Genomic DNA, 21,992 nt, shown 5'->3' with positions numbered 1-21,992 from the left:
GTGCAGTATGAATTGGAAGAAGGAACCTCATGAGCATCTGGAATTCACCCATTATGAATAATGCCAATTGATGAGATCTATAAGCCCCCAAACTACATATTATTTCAGTGGGCAAACAGTAGATGAAACTGAGATCTCCTCTAATAATTGAGAGTCTGGAGCCATAGTCACTTTTTCCTGGTCTTCTTTGGGAAACCCAAAATCACATAAGTTTGGAAATTGTTGTAGGCTTATTGGAAAACAAAGAACTCTGTTTTGTTTTCCTAATTAAGTTGACAAAATGTGTTAGACAATTATTGCCATCATATATGGAATTTCCTGACCCAGTTCTACACATTAATCATCCATTGCTTCAGTGAGGTGTATCTACACCAGGGGTAGGCAACCTTGGCTCTTTTATGACTTGTGGACTTCAAATCCTAGAATACCTGAGCTAGCCACGCTGAGGGGAAAAAGAGAGGTTTCCAAGCTGAGCCTGTTCTTCTCGTAGGTGCCCACACACAGTCAAAGTGTTCCCAGACTCTCATATTCAGAGTTCAATTAAAGCAACTTTAAACTCCTCACTATCTGTAACTACTTCTTTGCCCTTTCAAGTCTCAACTTTCACGGAGCCTCTTGCTGGGAAGACAGATGGCTGCCCAGATACACACTGAAATCTGCTTAGTTGGTTCAGATGCTCTATAGCAATCGTGTTCACTCTTCATCTCTGTTTCCTATACTGAATTTAAGAAAGAAAATAACTCGGACTTGGAGAGATAGAAACCAAATGAGTGAAACCCAAACATTTAGTTCCCAATGAAATATTGACACTGATTTCTAATGGAAGGAGAGCCTATCTGCCTACAAAGAGGCTCTTCAAGCTAGATAGAACTTTTTATTTCAAGGCACCTTCTTCAACAATGCAGTTGTGAGTCATTAGGGGCTCATCCCCATATCCTGGGATGATTCATTCTGTTGCATAGGAGGTGTGCCAGCAACAACTCCTTCCGACTACTTTCCCAATCCAGCCACCTGACTTCTTCCTCAAGACTTGCGGTAAACACCTGCAACTAAGCTTAAAGAAGCAGGTTGGGCAGTAAGGAGCAGAAACAGCTACGTCCATGTCTGAATCAGACTGAAAACACATCTCAGCTAACTCTCCTATGGACAACTTCAAGCATCATTGTGCATCAATTCACTACTGATGATTGTAACTAAGGAATAAGCTGGACTCTTATCCCACTTGGGCAAAAATTATTTACTAACTTGGAGGCTGGTTTTGTGAAACCAGTTACACAATTGTATCAGACTGGCTGTTTGAAGAACCTCAGAGAACTGCCACTTCCTCTTGCGAAGACTATAAAACTTGCTGCCACCAAAATTAATCAAAAGTTCTAGAAGATGGATGAAGATGGATATATGAGAATAGATCCAAGTAAGAGAGACTATCCCTTGCCAGCCATTAAAGGAAAGAAAGGTAATATCTTATAGCTATTTATTTTTCTTTATTTTACTCTACATATTGGCACTAAGTTTTTTTAAAAAGAAAAGTCAAATAAAAAGTGAAAATGAATCTGGTCCCTATTGTTCTTGGAGAAAAAAAACCAGAGACAGTGAATTCTAGTTCTGCCTTAGCCATATAAACCAGCTTGGGGACTTTGGGCTGGTTACCCTCTCTCAGCCCAACTCACTACACAGAGGTGTTGTTGTGGGGAAAATAGGAGGAGTATTAGATATGTTCATCACCTTGAGTTGTTTATAACAATAATAAAGGTAGAATATTAAATAAATGTATAAATTACATCCAGAACCTAGAAACTAAAACAGAGATGTTGGCTGGCTGGCAAGATAAACAACCCAGCTTTTAAAAATGGCAATAAATCTCATTTCGTACAATGGAACAAAACTCTGGAAAGATAAAAATCATTTTTAAACTTTACAGAATAACAGAGTGACTATTGTAGTCTGATCAGGCTACATTTAGAGAACTGAGCAACGAAGCAACTTTAGAGAAATATCTCATTTATATACCAAATGTCTCTTAGTTTAATTAATATATGGTCTTTTTATGCATTTTTAATATTCAGGATTTACAAGTCTCATTTTCAGCTCCGAGGGATTTTCCTGGAGATCAGGTGCTGGGATCTGCCCAGATTTTCTCAATCACAGGAAGCTGGGGTCAACATAACTTCTCCTTTCTGGTTCCTGTTTTCCACAGCCATTCTCTCTGGGCACCAGGAGAGAGGGGCTGTTCAGATGGGCTTGCATCTCATCCACAAGGAACCCAAAGGTGTTTTTTCAAAAGGCAACTGGACTTTGTTTGAAGACATTTCACTTCTCATTCAAGAAGCTTCTTCAGTTCTGAAGAAGCTTCTTGGATGAGAAGCAAAACGTCTTCAAGGAAAACAAAGTCCAGTTGACTTTTGAAAAAGCCCTTTTGGGACAACCATGACCTGGATGGTTGAGAATCTCTCTAGACAGATCCACAAGGAAAGTGGTAGAACTTCACTGCCTCAAGACATATCCATCCCTCACCCACAAAAGAAATACTGGGTTTGAAGATGATCCCAGGATGGTGGAGGTTGTTCTCTAAATAAACCTCTTTTTGATTATTCTTCTCTATTTCCTCCCATACTTCCTTCCAGTAGAGCAGTTTGTAAAGAATTTGGCCTACCCAAGATTGGACTGCCATTGTCTGGATTGGTGGAAGGATTTCTGTCCTTGATAGGGAGTTGGAACAGAGGAAGTCCAAGTCCCCTTTCAATCCTGTGAATAATGCTATAGTAATAATAATAATAATAATAATAATAATAATAATAATAATAATAGTAGTAGTAGTAGTAGTAGTAGTAGTAGTAACAACAACTGCTCTGGGACTTCAGAATTCAAACAGACAAGCACCTGCAACATAACACCCCAGACTTAACAATTGTCGATAAGAAAGACAAAAAAGTCTGGATAGTGGACGTGGCAGTGCCTGGAGATAGCAGAATAGAAGAGAAAGAACTGGAGAAGATAACAAAATAAAAAGACCTACAAATAGAAATAGAAAGACTGTGGCAAAAGCAAGCAAGGGTAGTACCAATAGTCATAGGCTCCTTGGGTGCAATCCCAAAACAACTGGAGCACCACTTGAACACCATTGGCATTGACAAATTCGCTATTAGTCAATTGCAAAAGGCGGCCTTACTAGGAACCGCTTCCACCCTGCGACAATATCTGTAATACCATCAAACATCCACATCTGCCTATCCCAGGTCCTGGGTAAGGACTCGATAGGTAGACAAAATGCCAAATTCAGTCTGAACATCTGGCTGACTGTGCGATGATCCATAATAATAATAAAAGTTGGAAGGGACCTTGGAGGTCATCAAGTCCAACCCCCTGCTCAGGCAGAAAACCCTACACCATTTCAGATAAATAGATATCCAGTCTCTTCTTAAAAACTTCCAGTGTTGGAGCACCCATAACTTCTGGAGGCAGGTTGTTCCACTGGTTAATTGTTCTAACTGTGAGAAAGTTTCTCCTTAGTTCTAGGTTGCTTCTCTCCTTGATTAGTTTCCATCCGTTGCTTCATGTCCTGCTTTCAGATTCTCTCTATATATGGAAGGTCTATATCCTGGATTCTTTTTCTCATATTTATGATGGTCGCAGTGTGATCCCCCTCAGTGACCTGAAAAGGAAAGTCAATGGGGAAGCCAGATTCACTTAACAACCAGGTTAATAACTTAACAACTGCAATGATTCACTTAACAACTGTGGCAACAAAGCTCGTAAAATGGGGCAAAATTCACTTAACAAATGTCTTGCTTAGCAACAGAAATGTTGGGCTCGATTGTGGTCATATATTGAGGACTACCTGTATATTGTCATGGCCTGCAGCCACTTTTATCGGAGGCACCCTTTGTCAGCACTTTGACAAAGGGAGGAGAAACAAAGCCAGGGGAATCCACTAATCACCTTCCATTGCTGGTCTTTCCTTAACACTGTAAGGACAGAACCATCCACCAGTCTCTGAGGCAGAAGTGGACTCGGAAATCTGGACAGCAAATTTTAGGCTAGCAGACTGCTTGAAGGACAGATGCATTGCAGGTTAACATGACCGTCTAGAGTAAAATAGAATAGAATAGAATAATAACGTTATTGTCACTTTGAATGTACACTAATCGGCATACATTAAAATGAAATTTTGTTGCATACAGATCTCAAAAGGTCACCACCTCCAATATACAATACATAAATATGACATAAATAAAATAAATCTGGCAGTGGCCCTAAAAACATCTTTCCTAGGAAAGATCCAAAGAACACATACCTCATCCCCCTAATTTTTGTTTGAGAAGCTGCGTCTGTCTATAATACCTCCTCTCTGTAGAACCTGAACTCAAGACAGTGTGGTGCTAGCCATGAAAAAGAAAGCAAAACGTCCCCTCTCTAAATTACCCTGTGCTCTGTAAAATTATCTTCACAGACTCCAACCTAAGGATCACGAGTTGTTCTTTCTGGTCTTGACAAAGGCTGCTAATCTAATTTTTTTTGTCACGTTCTTACCTCTGGGCTCATTATGTCACATAAAGCCTTTCTAAAATATTAATAAAAAGGCAAGCTATTTAATGCTGAGTTGGGAAGCTTGGCTGCATTTTTTTAAAATAAGCTTCTCTAAATGAATGGTATTAGTGTTTTGTTATTGTTGCCTTATTCACTTCGTGCTTCCAGATGTACACAACAATGTGCACAGCACACCTGTCTGTTTTATTTTCTAACTGAAACATCCTTTTAAGGTAGACTGGGCTGAGGGAGGGAGTATTATCAGCCCACAGTCACTCAAATTTCTGTGGAGGCAGATGGATTTCAACCTATTCAAGAACTTTTATGTTACAATACTTTATATATAACATATTTTGTATTTTTGTATTTAATTTTATTTATATGCCGCCCAATCCCAAAGGACTCAGGGCGGCGTACAGAATTAAAACAATCATAAAACAATAAAATAATACAGTCATACCGCGAGTCCGATCATATCCCGCCCCCCCGGGGACATCAGCCCCAGGCCTGCCGGAACAGGAGGGTTTTAACGGCTTTCTTAAAGGCCGGCTTTGTTGTGCTCAGGTTAGTCTGAGTTGCAGAGGGATTTAAGATGGTGGGCTACCTTGCTATTTTTTGGCTTCGTGTTCATGGTCGTGCCTCATCTTCATGGTGGGTGTCAGTTTGCTTCATGTATGGATTGGAGGGGTTTAAAGTGGTTAATGATGCAGCTGTGGTCTGGCTTCTGGTTTGTGGTCGTGCCTCATCATCGGTGTGGGTTTGGGTTTGCTTTTTGCGTGGACGTGTGGGGGGTGACATCCTGTGTGGCTTTCGTGAGTGTGGGTCTGGTGTCATTCTTTGTGCTAGGGACTCGTTTGTCAATAAGGGCGGGTTTCCAAATGGCTGGTAGGCGGGAGGTATCATCTCATTTCTTCATGCTGTGTGGGCGTTTTTCTATCTCAATGGCTTCTCTGATTATTCTGTTATTAAAATGTTCAGTTTTGGCGATAGTTCTGGTATTTTTAAAGTCAATTTCATTTCCTGTGGCTTTAAGGTGTTGGACCAGGGAAGAAGTTGGTTCCTCTTTTTTGACTGAGTTCTTATGTTCTTCAATGCGTGCACTTATTCTTCTGTTGGTTTGTCTGATGTATGTGGTGGGACAAGCGGTGCATGGGATTTCGTATACTCCTTGATTTTCTAACTCTATTCCGAGATCCTATTACAAACATCCTGCATGCACTCGCACTATCTGACTTCCCTTCACACTCGGTCTTTCTAATCACCCCCCTGCTGTAATTCTTGACAGCATCAATCTCCTTCTTTCTTGTAATAGTTCCTATTCCATTTGGGGAACCAGTCCGTGATTCCTGCTGTCCGCTAAGCAGGGTGGCAGATACTCTCCGGGGTGATCGTTTCAGTGCCCGACCTAATTGGTATCCAATAGTCACCCCGTCTTCTTTCGTCGCTTGAAATGCTGCTGTCCAGGGATGTATGATTGTTCCTGAGGCAGGGAGCTCACAAGCGCTCTCCTCCCATGCAACCGCAGGGGGTGTGGCTTTCCTTGAATGCAGTGAATAGGGAGGTGGGTTGAACCCGCGTGTCGTCATCCTTCTGTCTTGTGGCAATTCCGCTGCTCTATACGGGTGCGAGTGCATTCCAGATGGGTGGGTGAGGAAGTCCACAGTAACGGGGGCTTCCATACAAGTGGGGGGAGTGTTCAAGCTGACGGGGGTGAGGTGTCTAAGGTTTTTGGGTTGCCTCATACACGGAAAGTGCGTATCCATCCTTAAGGTCGGGAGGGTCTCTGATCTTTGGCTGTTATTCTCACGAGTATCAGTTCTCTGAGGTGAGGGGATGGGACTACAATTATTGGGTCGTCCATTCCATAGTGATCGAGTATGAACTTCCCATGCTCTTAAAGCTAAATGCGCAGGGCGTAGGTCAATGTGGCGATTGATGGATCCTTCACACGAAAGCCAGGCCTCTTTTAATAGCCTGCCACTTTTCGTGATGTCATTAGCTATCACCTGCACCCCATCAAAATCAAAGCTATGACCAGACTCTATCATGTGTGTAAGCATTTGGGAGTACTGCTCCCCTCTTCTTATGGCCAGCTTGTGCTCTTGGATCCTGGTCTTAACCCTATATTCGTAGATTTTAACGGGTATAGGTATGCAGGTCTTGGTGTATTCGGGTCTTTTCCCGTGTAAGATTGAGAGTATCTTGGCGATGTTTCGACAAGGTCCCAGTTGTCATCTTCAGGCTGGGGTCTTCGGCTTCGTGCTTGTGTGAGCAAAGTGTGATCGGAGCTGCCATCTCTCTATATACAGTATATTGGTGTGTGTGTGTGGAGTGCTGGCTTAGTTGCTGTAGGTGGATTGGTTGGCTGTGTAGGAGCTATTGTTTGTGGATTGTTTGGCTATTTCGTAACATCCTGAGTAGTTGAGTTGCTGGCTGTGTGCCCATTAGTCTTTTCTGTAGTAACAACCTGGGTAATGGGTTGTGTGATAACATCCTGAGATCTAGTGTAGTGATATCCTGAGTTCTGTGTTGCACCATCCTGGGTGGTTGGCTGTGTTGTAACATCCTGAGCTTTGGCATTGTAGCCTCCTGAGTTCTGTGATGTGATGTCTAGGGCTGAAGGCTGTGAAGTAACATACCGGGCTTTGGTTTGGCTCCGAGTTTGTGATCTAGCTCTGTGTTCATGGCGTGTGTCTGTTTGCTTCAAGACCTGTATAGATAGATAGATAGATAGATAGATAGATAGATAGATAGATAGATAGATATACCAGTGAAATACTAACCTCACAATGGCACAAAGACCCATGGAAACATACATGCTCAGCATTACAAGACAAGATAGAAAGACCTGCATGTGGATTAGAGAACAAACAAAAGTATACAATAATATTGAATTGAAAGGGAAATGGGCTGGTCACACAGCAAGGATAATGGATGGCAGGTGGATCAAGACAGTCATAGAAGGGATCCCACTTGATAAAAAGTGTCCACGAAAGAGACCTAAAACAAAATGGATCAACGACGGGGGCTTCTGGTTCCGGTTCGTGGCAGTGCGGTCAAGTGAAGGGAGTTGTCCCTTTGCCGACTGAGTTTCCCCTGCCAGTAAACCCCTGAGAGGGTTGAAAAGTTGCTCTGGAGGAGCGACTACCATTGAGGAGGCTTCTCGGATAGTTACAGAGGAGCGGCGGTGTCCTCTGTGCACTGAGTATCTCCTTTGGGCCGACAGGTTAAAGATCAGCCAGTAAAATGGCCGCTCATTTAGCTGCGCCAACCGCAAACCACAAGATCAGCTAAGCAAATGGACCCACCGTGGAAGACTCGGTGAGACTTTCCTTTTACCTCTATTTTCTTTATGCCTGTGAAAAATTTTTTTTCTTGGAATCATTCCCTTTTTTGATGAAGCGGCTTTTTAAATGGGGGAAGAGAAGCTCAAAGGATTAAAGCTATTTTTGTTTTAATGGTTGGTTTTATTTTTGGATATTGGGAGCCTCAAGAAAGTTTTTTATAATATTTGGAGAATATTGCTTTCTTTTACCTTTATGGTGTCTGGAAGGATTGAAGATCTGACTAATCTTGACTATTTTCCGGGGGACATTTTCTGATGAAAGTATTCATTGTACCTGCCATTCTTTTGTCGCCGGGAAGGCTTTCATTTTGTATAAAGGAAAAAGACGAGGAAGCTGGGAGGAGATGGATATTGTGATCATTTTTCAAATATAGCCTCCCTCAAAAGGGTAAGGATTTTAAATATGATAATAATGGAGGAAACCAGTTCAGACCTTACTTATAAGTATATTTTGGACAAAATCTTGGAAAATATGGAGAAGATAATTGCTTGCTTAAGGGAGATCTCTTTGTATCGACAAGGCAAAGCACAAGGATTAAGTGAAACATCAGTTTATGCTCAAGAGACTTGTTCTCCGCCTACCGAGTTGGAAGATGTAAACTCACAGTTGGATTATCCATCCATATGGGAAAAAAGACTTGATACCAATGGACAAATGACTTACGATAAGGAAATGGAGGATCTTACTTCAGAAGGACAAGCCAGCCTGCAGACGCCATTTGACTTTGATAGAGAAAAAAAATCATGGGAAGTAGAGCAAAATCTGACCAAAGAGGATGATATAAAAGAAAGGATTTTAATTGAAATTTATGTAATGTTAAAAGAAAGGGGAAATGATGTTCTGCTACGAGTTACTCAGATTAGCTATAACCTTTATACTAACTTAATAAAATGCACAATGGGAGTTTCTTTTTTGGTGTGTATAATGTGGCAGGTGGAGGCCCAATTATGGAAACCTATTTGGAACAGAAAGAAATCCAGAATAAGATATAAATACTAAATTTGATTATAGTAATGTGGTAAAGGTTTCACAGTGACCCGGATTGATTTGGATTTGGACTTTGTTAAAAGGGCTTTATATGTTTTTAATATTAGAGATGGTATAATGAGAAAGGGACTGAAATATGGGAAAAGATGGAATTAATCATTGGAGATTTGGAGAAGTATTGAAAAAAAATAGAATATTGGTGAGAAAGAGAAGAATTTAGTTTTGAAGTTAATAATGTTTAAATAAGAAAATACTTGGGGCACCTGAACAGTAAATGAATATGTTAGTTTAAGATTAAATATTTGTAAAATTAAGAAAGCATAAAACAGGATCTTTGGGATAGATAATGAGTTTTCGTAAATTTTTATTGATTTATGAAATTTATATAGAGTGATATATTCAATGAAAACTTGTCTTAGAAATGTTTTAATGAGCCTATAATAATATAAATAGATAGAGAATGTTAGTTTATTTTTAATTATTTAACTGGATGTAGCGATATATTAGTGAATGAATTGGTTTTAGAAATATATTAATTTGATTATAATATCTTAAATAAATGGAGAGTTCTTTAAGTTTAAGTCTAAATGTGTGAAAAAGTATGAAAACTTTTACTGATTAATGGAGTTGATGGTTAGACATAGTAATGAATGAATTTATTTGTAAATGTATTAATTTGATTATAATATTGTATATACCAGCGGTTCTCAACCTATGGGTCGCGACCCCATTTGGGGTCGATCGCCCATTTTTCGGGGGTTGCCAAAGGAGGCGATCCGCCATTTTTCACGGCGCCGTGCACACGCGCCATGCATGGGGGTGGCACCCTGCACACGCGCTGCGCATGGGGGGGCGCCGTGCGTGCGCGCCGCGCATGGGGGTCGCGCATGCACATTGCGCATGGGGGCGGCGCCATGCATGCGCGCCCGCATGGGGGGGCATGCGCGCGACCCCGCGCATGCGCAGAGTGTTTGTGTGACGGGGGTCGCCATCACACAAACGTTGAGAAGCACTGGTATATACAGTAGATAGAGAGGGAAAGTTTTAAGAAATATTGTGTATATATTTATCATGTTTCTGTTTTTTTTAAAAAAAATTGATCACCATGTTTCCACGTGGGTTCTTAAGCCGTGTTGATATAATATGGAAAACTAATAAAAATTGGGGAAAAAAAGATGGATCAACGACATCAGCAAGTATTGCGGGCCCAATTGGCAAAAGAAAGCCCAGGATTGTATTGGTTGGAAACATGCGGAAGAGGCCTTCATCCTGCAGTGGATGGAACAACAGCTAAAATGATGATGATGATGATGAAATGTCAAAAGGATCTGTGTTCAAACACCAATGTCTAGGCCAGGAGTGTCAAACTGCTGGCCCACGGGCCTGACCTATCATCCTGAAGCCACGTCCACTCCATTCCCGGCAATGGCAAAATCATCCCGATACGAGTTTGACATGTCTGATCTAGGCCATCTAATCACTGAAGCACAGCATCGTTTATATTTAAAAAATCAGACACTGGACCGGTATGTGCTCTGAGCTTACAGCTGGTCACAGTGTGACTTACAGTTTGATGTGGGATCCCATAGTCACACTTAGAGGAGGGTACTATATCCCGTTTATACAGAGAGTGCCAGCAGATGTCATGTGAGGGACGAACCCTATTCTGGGTTGTCCATAGCTGAGGTGGTTGTTCAAAGCCTGGCACCTTTTTTTGTGGGGTCATTCATATGTCTTCCTATGTCTGGGCATTCAGCCACCCATTTAGCTTTCCATTGGGAATTGATGTTAAAGTTACAATACTTCACGTAAATTAAGGAACGGGTGGTGAACTTCACAATTCCCTTCCAATCCCACAGATCCTTCAGTGAATCCTCTCGTATGGAAAGTTCTGCTTGGCATTTCAACTGTGGGAAACGTGGCCCTGGCTATGCTTTTGATTGCTCTCACTCTTCCAGGTAAGGAATGTTCTGCTTTCTTCCTTGAACCTGTCATCATTCTCTCCAGTCACCCTATACAGGTAGTCCTCGACTTATGACCACAACTGAGCCCAACATTTCTGTTGTTTAGTGAGATATTTGTTAATAGAATAGAATAGAATAGAATATAGAATAGTATAGAATAGAATATAGAATAGAATATAGAAGAATAGAATACAATATAGAATAGAATACAATATAGAATAGAATATAGAATATAGAATAGAATATAGAATAGAATAGAATATAGAATAGAATAGAATGTAGAATAGAATAGAATAGAATAGAATAGAATAGAATAGAATAGAATAGAAAATAGAATAGAATAGAACAGAACAGAACAGAAAAGAATAGAATAGAATAGGGAATAGAATATAGAATAGAATAGAATATAGAATAGAATAGAATAGAATAGAATAGAATAGAATAGAATAGAATAGAATAGAATAGAATAGAATATAGAATAGAATATAGTATAGAATAGAATATAGAATAGAATAGAATAGAATATAGAATAGTATTTGTTGTTGTTGTTGTTGTTAATTGCGAAGTCGTGTCCGACCCATCGCGACCCCATGGACAACATTCCTCCAGGTCTTCCTGTCCTCTACCATCTTTTGGAGTCCATTTAAGTTCACACTTACTGCTTCAGTGACTCCATCCAGCCATCTCATTCTCTGTCGTCCCCTTCTTCTATTGCCCTCAATCTTTCCCAGCATTAGGCCCTTCTCCAGTGAGTCCTTCCTTCTCATTAGGTGGCCAAAGTATTTGAGTTTCAACTTCAGGATCTGGCCTTCTAAAGAGCAGTCAGGGTTGATCTCTTCTAGGACTGACCGGTTTGAACGCCTTGCAGTCCAAGGGACTCGCAGGAGTCTTCTCCAGCACCATAGTTCAAAGGCCTCAATTCTTTGGCGCTCAGCCTTTCTTATGGTCCAACTTTCACAGCCATACATTGCAACTGGGAAAACCATGGCCTGGACTATACGCACTTTTGTTGGCAGGGTGATGTCTCTGCTTTTTAGTATGCTGTCTAGATTTGCCATAGCTTTCCTCCCCAGGAGCAAGCGTCTTTTAATTTCTTGGCTGCAGTCCCCATCTGAGGTGATCTTGGAGCCCAGGAAAATAAAATCTGTCATTACCTCCATTTCTTCCCCATCTATTTGCCAGGAATTGAGACGGCCGGATGCCATGATTTTGGTTTTCTTAATGTTGAGTTTCAAGCCTACTTTTGCACTCTTCTCCTTCACCCGCATCAAGAGGCTCTTTAGTTCCTCTTCACTTTCTGTCATTAGAGTGGTATCATCCGCATATCTTAGGTTGTTGATATTTCTCCCAGCAATCTTAATTCCAACTTTTGATTCATCTAGCCCTGCCTTTCTCATGATGTGCTCTGCATATAAGTTAAATAGGCAGGGCGACAGTATACAGCCTTGCCGGACTCCTTTTCCAATTTTGAACCAATCAGTGGTTCCGTGTTCAGTTTTCACTGTTGCTTCTTGACCCGCATATAAGTTTCTCAAGAGACAAATGAGATGGTCTGGTACTCCCATCTCTTTAAGAACTTGCCACAATTTGTTGTGATCTACACAATCAAAGGCTTTTGCATAGTCAATGAAGCAGAAGTAGATGTTTTTCTGGAACTCCCTAGCTTTCTCCATGATCCAGCGTATGTTGGCAATTTGATCTCTAGTTCCTCTGCCTCTTCGAAATCCTGCCTGTACTTCTGGTAGTTCTCGATCCACATACTGCTGGAGTCTAGCTTGTAGGATTTTAAGCATAACTTTACTAGCATGTGAAATGAGTGCAATGGTGCGATAGTTTGAACATTCTTTGGCATTGCCTTTCTTTGGAATTGGAATATAAACTGACCTTTTCCAATCCTGTGGCCACTGTTGAGTTTTCCAAATTTGCTGGCAAATTGAGTGTAGCACTTTTACTGCATCGTCTTTTAAGATTTTGAATAGCTCAGCTGGAATACTGTCACCTCCACTAGCTTTGTTGTTGCTCAGATTTTCTAAGGCCCATTTCACTTCACATTCTAGGATGTCTGGTTCGAGGTCAGTGACCATCTCATTGTGGTTATCTGGGATGTTAAGCTCATTCTTGTATAGTTCTTCTGTGTAGTTTTGCCATCTCTTCTTAATCTCTTCTGCCTCTGTTAGGTCCTGCCATTTTGGTCCTTTATCATGCCCATCTTTGCATGAAACGTTCCCTTCATATCTCCAATTTTCTTGAAGAGATCTCTGGTCCTCCCTATTCTGTTGTTTTCTTCTATTTCTTTGCACTGTTCATTTAAGAAGGCATTCTTATCTCTTCTAGCTACTCTCTGGAATTCTGCATTCAATTGGGTGTATCTTTCTCTTTCTCCTTTGCCTTTCGCTTCCCTTCTTTCCTCAGCTATTTGCAAAGCTTCCTCAGACAGCCATTTTGCTTTCTTGCATTTCTTTTTCTTTGGGATGGTTTTAGTTGCTACCTCTTGTACAATGTTGCGAACTTCCATCCATAGTTCTTCAGGCACTCTGTCTATCAGATCTAATTCCTTAAATCTATTTGTCACCTCTACTGTATATTCATCAGGAATATGATTTACTTCATACCTGAGTGGCCTAGTGCTTTTCCCTACTTTTTTCAATTTAAGCCTAAATTTTGCAACGAGAAGCTCATGATCTGAGCCACAGTCAGCTCCTGGTCTTGTTTTTACTGACTGTATACAGCTTCTCCATCTTTGGCTGCAGAGCACATAGTCAATCTGATTTCTATGTTGACCGTCTGGTGATGTCCATGTGTAGAGCCGTCTCTTGTGTTGTTGGAAAAGAGTGTTTGTTATGACCATCGTATTCTCTTGACAAAATTCTATTAGCCTGTGCCCTGCTTCATTTTGTACTCCAAGGCCAAACTTGCCTGTTATTCCGGTTATCTTTTGGCTTCCTACCTTAGCATTCCAATCCCCCATGATGATAAGGACATCATTTTTTGGTGTTAATTCTATAAGGTGCTGTAGGGCTTCATAAAACTGGTCAATTTCATCCTCTTCAGCACCAGTGGTTGGGGCATAGATTTGGACTATTGTGATATTGAATGGTTTGCCTTGGATTCGAATTGAGATCATTCTGTCATTTTGGGGATTGTACCCCAGTATTGCTTTTCCTATTCTTTTATTGACTATGAAGGCTACTCCATTTCTTCTGAGGGATTCTTGCCCACAGTAGTATACCTGATGGTCATCTGAGTTAAATTCACCCATTCCTGTCCATTTTAGTTCGCTGATTCCTAAGATGTCGATGTTCAGTCTTGTCATCTCTTTTTTGACTACGTCTAGCTTGCCTTGATTCATGGATCTTACATTCCAGGTTCCTATGGAGAAAAAATCTTTACAGCATCGGACTTTCCTTTCACCACCAGATATATCCACAGCTGAGCGTCCTTTCGGCTTTGGCCCAGTCGCTTCATTCTTTCTGGTGCTACTAGTACTAGCCTTCTGCTCTTCCCCAGTAGCATATTGGACACCTTCCGACCTGAGGGGCTCATCTTCCAGCGTCATATCTTTTTGCCTTTTAGTACTGTCCATGGGGTTTTCATGGCAAAGATACTGGAGTGGTTTGCCATTTCCTTCTCCAGTGGATCACATTTTGTCGGAACTCTCTGCTATAACCTGTCCGTCTTGGGTGGCCCTGCACGGCATAGCTTATAGCTTCATTAAGTTACGCAAGCCCCTTCGCCACGACAAGGCAGTAATCCATAAAGGGGATAGAATAGTATAGTATAGAATAGAATATAGAATAGAATAGAATAGAATAGAATAGAATAGAATAGAATAGAATAGAATAGAATAGAATAGAATAGAATAGAATAGAATAGAATAGAATATAGAATAGAATAGAATAATAACTTTATTGTCACTTTGAATGTACATTAATCAGCATACATTAAAATGAGATTTTGTTGCATTCAGCTCTCAAAGGGTCACCACCTTTGATATACACTGCATAAATATGACAAAAATAAATAAATACAGAATTATGCATATTACCCACATATGTTATATGACACAGAGAAACAACAGTTAAGTTGGGACCACTACAAAGATTGTAACCATGAGAAATGGTCATAAGTCACTTTTTCCAGTGTTGTGGTCACTTTGAATGGTCACTAAATAAATTGTTGTAAGTCGAGAACTACCTGTAGTGGTTAGAATGCAGTATTGCAAGCTACTTCTGCTGACTGCTAGCTGCTAGCAGTTCGGCAGTTCGATTCTCACCGTCTCAAAGTTGACTCAGCCTTCCATCCTTCCGAGGTCGGTAAAATGAGGACCCAGATTGTTGGGGGGCAATAGGCTGAGTTGGTAAACCACTTAGAGAGGCTGTAAAGCACCGTGAAGCGGTATATAAGTCTATGCGCTTTTGCTATATAAGTGCAACTCATCTGCTAAACAGAGTGATCTAGACAAATAATGGTGATTTAGGATTATTTCTACTACTCAGTAATATTTTGCTGTCAGTACAGGTAGTCCTTGACTTATGACTAGTTGCTTGGTGATCATTCACAGTTATGATAGACCTTCCCAGAACTATTTATGAACCAGTTTTGAAATTCAGATTTTGGGCGCTTAGCAACTGGCCCAACTTTATGGATTTGTGCAGCATCCTGTGGTCAGGTGATCCCCATTTAAGAAGTTATTGGTCGGCAACTGGCATATACTTCCAGTTTATGCAGCAAAAAATGTCCCTTGGGTACAATGGGTTTGCTTCATGGTCTCAGCGCACACACAAAAAATTCCTGAAAACAGGAGCAGTCGCATGGTGACCCGCTTAATGACTTCCATGATCTAACCTCAAAATTCAGGCTCAGTTGTGGTCACAGGTTGAGGACAACCTGTATGTACCCCACTGTGTATTCCAAGACATACTGGATGGTCAGAAAATATGCGGAGCGTCATAACATTTTAGGTTTTTCCCATCCCTTTTGCTGAAATGCCAACTGCACAGATCTGAACAGAGTCTCAATATGCAATCCATCAGTCCGAGTGAAGAATACTGTATATATTATGCTGCATACATCACATGTAATGTGTGAACTTGCAGAGGGTAAGGGAGATAGCAATAGCACTTAGACCAGGGGTAGGCAACCTTGGCTCTTTTATGACTCGTGGACTTCAACTCCCAGAATTCCTGAGCCAGCTGTGTCCACGAGTCATAAAAGAGCCAAGGTTGCTTTCCCCTGACTTATATACCGCTTCACAGTGCTTTGCAGCCCTCTCTAAGCGTTTTATAGAGTAGAGTATTGGCCCCCAACAATCTGAGTCCTCATTTTACCAACCTTGGAAAGATGGGAGGCTGAGTCAACCCTGAGCCTGTCAGGATCAAACCCTAGGCAGTCAGCAGAATTCGTTTGCAATACTCCGTGCTAACTACTGCACCACCATGGTTCCTTCAAGATGCGCTTGAAAAAAGATAGGACAGATCTGTTTCCAAATTGACAAGGGGAAAAACATGGCACCTTGGGAAGCACACCAACATGTCTTTGCTAGGGCTGGTACCTTAGCAAGCCAAACTACTTCTCTGTAATAGTGTGATTTCCTGCTACTGTAACAACACCATACAATGACGATGACGATAACAACAACAACAATAACAAGAATTATTATTATTATTATTATTATTATTAGTATTAGTATTAAAACAGACAAGCACCTGCAATATAGCACCCCAGACTTAACAATTGTCAATAAGAAAGACAAAAAAGTCTGGATAGTGGACATGGCAGTGCCTGGAGACAGCAAAATAGATGAGAAAAACTGGAGAAGATAACAAAATACAAAGACCTACAAATAGAAATAGAAAGACTGTGACAAAGGCAAGCAAGGGTAGTACCAATAGTAATAGGCGCCTTGGGTGCAATCCCAAAACAACTGGAGTACCACTTGAACACCATTGGCATTGACAAATTCGTCATTAGTCAATTGCAAAAGGCAGCCTTACTAGGAACTGCTTCCATCCTGCAACAATATCTGTAATACCACCAAACATCCACATCTGCCTATCCCAGGTCCTTGGTAAGGACTTGATAGATAGACAAAAATGCCAAATGCAATCTGAACATCTGGCTGACTGTGCAATGATTAATAATAATAATAATAATAATAATAATAATAATAATAATAATAATAATTGCAATACCAGTTGATGCATGAATTGAAGAGAAACAGCTAGAAAAAAATAACAAAAAATTGTGATTTCCAAATTGAAGTTGAGTGGCTGTGGAAGAAGAAATCAATGTGTCAATGCTGCTAACATCGGATGTTTTTGCTTTGACAACAGTTGGAGATACAACCATTTCCTTCTTATGTTTTACTTTTAGAATTAGAGCTAGAGTTAGATGATGCTGGGGGGAGGAATGTGCATGAGAGTTCAGCTAGACATAACAATACTGGACCTAGTGTGTGACCCAAGGTTATTGAAATAAGAGATGATAAGAATTGGGGGGCTGGAAGTCTGGAAGGAAAGCCTGCATTTCAAACTAATTGGAGAATGTGATTTATGACTGTTAATTGGAGGATGGAATTGTGTTGTGATACTATATGCTGAGGAGAGGGGAATCCAGTTTTTCGCTTTGACTGTGTTAGTGCCGATGCTATGCTTCTCAAATAAAGATTCTTTAAGGTAAACAATGCCTCAAAGTTCTTTGAAGAGTTTTATCTGTCGCAACCATGACACATGGTTGTACCAATAGTTATAGCAGCCCTTGGAGCAATACCCAAAGGGCTGCCTAGATACATGAAAATTTTGAACTTATTAGATCTGAATATCCTGACTTTGCAAAAAACCACCCTACTCGGTACTGCCTATATACTCAGATATTACCTTAGATTCTTGTTTAGGACTTCAACTGTTAAGTATTTACCAGTCCCAGACTGTGAATCAAGTTGAAGATTAATCATAACAACAACAACAGCAACAACAATATCAGATGCTACCTTAAGAGCTCTTGGGTCCTTGATTAGGACTCGAGCTGTTAAGTATTTACCAGTCCCAAATTGTGAATAGAATTGAAGATTAACCATAATAATAACAAGGCTACACAAATGTAGTTTGTGATATTTTACTCTTATTCATACAGGTTTTCTTTTTAAAATAACTCCTTAAACCATCCCCCAACCTTCAAAATTCCAATGTTTTCTATTAGTTGAGACATTTTTTTTGTGAACCAGGATGAAGTATCACAAAGGTATTTTATTTTGTGAATCAGAATAAATTACCTCGGATGGTGTCCTCGCTCTAAAGTTGATTTATTTCTTAAGCTTCAGAGAAATTCAGTGAACCGAATCTTCTATCAAAGCCAATCCCCAGTTGCCTGATGAATTGTATTCCTTGTCGATCGGCTAAGGACAGCGATACAGGTAAGCTCTGCTTTTTCCAGCATGAAAATGGGACTCCTTTCGTCTCCGCTTTCAAAGTTTTGCCACATAAAAGCTCATATACTGGTAGATGTACTTCTTGACTTATAACTATAATTAGGACCAGAATTTCCCCTGCTAAGCAAGGCCGTTGTTAAGTGAGCCATGCCTCATTTTATGACCTTTTTGTTAAGTTGTTAAGTGAATTGTATGCATTAAGCAAATCCAGTTTCCCTCATTGACTTTCCTGAAGGTGGCTGTAAAGGTCACAAAAGGGGATCACGTGATTCTGGGACATTGCAACGGTCATAAATACGTGCTCGTTACCAAGCAGCTGGATTTTGATCATGTGACCATGGGGATACCACAACAGTTATCAGTGAAGGATTCGTCATAAATCACTTTTTTCATTGTTGTTGTAACTTGGAACGGTAACTAAACAAATGGTTGTAAAACAAGGACCACCTGTAAATGATTTCAAGAAATACATTTTGTTTCATTGAAAGGGCCAGAATATTTTTTTAATGGAATCCTGTTATGGCCCAATTAGGTTCCCTATCAAAATGGGCAGAGAATTGCAGAATAAAGCAAGGAACACCTGGTGTTCAGATCTTGCTGAAGACCTATGGCTCAGCTTGGAAACCTCTCCCTTTCCCTTCAGCATGGCTGGCTCAGGAATTCTGGGAGTTGAAGTCCACGAGTCATAAAAGAGCCAAGGTTGCCTACCCCTGGACTATATTAACCGGTCATTTCTCTGTGTAGTAAGTGCACTCTGCTCTTGCAGTGAGCCTTGCTAGACAAATGGGCATCCAATGGCCACATAAATTAAGCCCAAAGAAAACAGGGATCACCCATCTGGGGCTGGGACTGTATCCTCCTGCCTGGTTTTTCTGCCTGAAGTAAGAAGATAAGTTGCTCACAATTTTTCTCTCTTTGGGCACAACCCAGCAGAAAGTGAAATGCTTCCTTCCAATATTGATCAGAGAGGTGCTCTCTAGGAGTGGTGCATTTCCAGACGAAACAAATTCAGACACGGATGTATTTTGGACTATATCCCATATCTCAATCCTATTAATACAAATAATCCTCAACTTACAACAGTTCATTTAGTGACAGTACAAAGTTACAATGGCACTGAAAAAAGTGATTTGCGACCGTTTTTCACGCTGACAACCATTTCAGCATCCCCATGGTCACATGTAGCCTCTCTCTCACAAACACCAAGACAAGCCAGAAGGATCCTGATTTGAGATCCCCACTTTCTCTCTTGAGTTCCAGGGTGTCTGTAGGGAGCTTAGTTTTTCTAGATGAATTGCTAGTAGCTAAATAGGTAGTCATGCAGATAGTCCTAGGTTTACGACCACAATTGAGCCCAAAATTTCTGTTGCTAAGCGAGACAGTCGTTAGACGGCTTTTGCCCCGTTTTACAACCTTCCTTGCCACAATTGTTTAGTGAATCACTGCGGTTGTTAAGCTAGTAACACAGTTATTAAGTGAATTTGTTTTCCCCGTTGACTTTGCTTGTCAGGAGGTCACAAAAGGTGATCACATGACTCCGAGACGTGGCAAATATCGTAAACATGAGCCAGTTGCCAAGCATCCTAATTTTGCTCACGTGACCATAGGGATGCTGCAAGGGTCGTAAGTATGAAAAACGGTTATAAGTTGCTTTTTCCAGTGCCATTATGTAACTTTGAACGGTCACTGTGCAAATGGCTGTAAGCCGAGGAATACCGTACTGTCACCACATGGTTACTGAATGGGGGGATTTCCCCATCACTGGAATTCAGGCAGAGCAGAGGATCAGCCATCCTTAGTAGAACAGAGACTTCAATCCATGGCTCAGTTTTCTCCTTCCGAGAAGAAGGCTGGCAAGGCCCAAGGAGATTCTGGATGAGTAATGCTAGACTGCACACACACACACACACACACACACACACACATACACACACACACAGAAAGAGAGAGACGAGAGAGACAGAAACAGAGAGAGACAGAGAGAATGAGAGACAGACACATGGAATATCTTTATTTTAATAAATTACAACTAAGGGCAGATGTGAAAAAGAGTGCTAAACATCAAGTTTACATGGCATACCTTTATACTAGTTAATATTTATTAATCTGAGCAAATCAAGGAAGGGAGAGTTGGGAACAAAATTGAAATGGCAATCAAATCTGCAATGCAAGGAAAGAGTACCTCTTAAAGCCAAATGTCTGTTGAATCAGCATTTATGCAATGTATATACGGTACATTTTGCAGAATGGACATGATTTGTAGATAATATATGCAAACGATGTATACATTAATTACATAAATTATGTGATGTTTTTGCTTTCACTGCATTAAAAGATGTATTGCTTGGGAGCAGAAAATAAAATAAATTTTAGTTTGTGGAGCCAAGACAATCACTATTTGAAATTATATTATAATTAAACTCTTTGAGGTACTTGTCTATAATTTCTTGGGTAAATTTACCTTGCTCCCAGGGCTTTCCGTTAGAAAGCCTTCATCTAATAATGAGCTAGGAATTTTTTTTCCCCCTAAACCGACTTGCTTTTCTTGAGGACTAGCTGCCAGGTTTCCCAGGGATCAAAGAAACTTTTAACTTCTTTTCTTCATGGATCCCCCTGGAACAGAGTACTTGTTTGAGAAAGATAGAATTACCAGTTTATGAGCAAGCCTCTTGGTCTATTAGAAGACATGATTGCAGCACAGTCTGGCCACCAATTGTAATATCTTTACTAATTAAATAAATTAAATGGCATTAATAAATGGTCATTCCTTCTCCCCCCACAACTTTTCTTTCTTCAACACAGCAAATCTGACCCTGGATCCAAACACAGCTCATCCCAAGCTCTACGTATCTCCTGATTTGAAAAGTGTTAGATGGACTGGAACGAATAAGCATATGAACAGCAGTCCTCTGAACTATGATGTTATGGATAGTGTCCTTAGCCACCAGGGCTTCAATTCTGGGAAGTGGTGCTGGGAGGTGGAGGTGGTAGAGGGAGGGGACTGGTGGGCTGTGGGGATTGCTAGAGAGTCTTCAAACAGAAACGGGCCGATTCTTCTCGATTCTCGTGGGGGCTATTGGGGAATTCAGCGAATTGAGGGACGTTATGAGGCGATCACCCATCCCAGGACAAATTTGACCTTGTGCCATCCCCCAAAAAGGATCCGAGTTTCTCTGGACTATTCAAAAGGCCTCTTAGCATTTTTTGATGGTGACACGGACGCTCAAATCTTCGCTTTTCCAAAAGAAAATTTTAATGGAGAGACGGTTTACCCCTGGTTCTTGATCTATACATGGAATGAACAGCTTTTCCTTCACCCATGATACGGTGGAGCAATGGGCTCATCGCGTTGGAAGAGCTTCACACCATCTGCCTCCAGCTCACCTCCACTTGTTCTGTTTCTCTTTCTGTTTCTCCACCCCATTTCTCTTTCCTTTGCCTTCAATTTCTTTTGTCCTTCTTTTTCCCCCATCTCCATCCAAAATAGCCCCTCCTCCATAATCACCAAGATCTCTTTTAGATCAACAATTTCCTGAACTGCAATAATTAGTTATGCTTCAAAGTAAATAATAATAATAAAAATAACGAAAAAGAACTGGAGGCATAAATCATGTGTCTGTGTTTCTCCTGAATTTGAGGATTGTGCTGAATACTTATTTGTGTGGGGTCCTTGGTGTTCTCTGAACTTGGTTGTTTTCCTGCAGACGTTTTTCTACCCAAACTAGCTAACTTCATCAATGC

At 40.7% G+C, this 21,992-nt stretch overlaps 1 protein-coding gene across 2 annotated transcripts; it reads left to right on the top strand.

Annotated features, from left to right (window-relative positions):
• The first annotated feature begins 1,035 nt into the window (after positions 1 to 1,035).
• On the top strand, positions 1,036 to 21,846 carry LOC120314271 (zinc-binding protein A33-like). Of its 2 annotated transcripts, XM_039357189.1 has the most exons (4): positions 1,036 to 1,456; positions 10,721 to 10,819; positions 18,138 to 18,236; positions 21,054 to 21,846. In XM_039357189.1, the coding sequence occupies exons 1-4, from the start codon at positions 1,381 to 1,383 to the stop codon at positions 21,572 to 21,574; spliced, it is 795 nt and encodes a 264-aa protein (XP_039213123.1). In that variant the 5' UTR covers positions 1,036 to 1,380; the 3' UTR covers positions 21,575 to 21,846. The 2 variants fall into 2 exon arrangements, with proteins under 2 accessions (XP_039213123.1, XP_039213124.1); XM_039357190.1 differs by lacking the exon at positions 10,721 to 10,819.
• The last annotated feature ends 146 nt before the right edge of the window (positions 21,847 to 21,992 follow it).

Source organism: Crotalus tigris, unplaced genomic scaffold (genome assembly GCF_016545835.1).
Source record: "Crotalus tigris isolate CLP2741 ecotype Arizona unplaced genomic scaffold, ASM1654583v1 scf7180000018867.1602434, whole genome shotgun sequence".
Classification (NCBI taxonomy): Eukaryota; Metazoa; Chordata; class Lepidosauria; order Squamata; family Viperidae; genus Crotalus; species Crotalus tigris.
The sequence above is the reverse complement of the archived record's forward strand: the minus strand, read 5'-3'. Positions and strand labels throughout refer to the sequence as shown.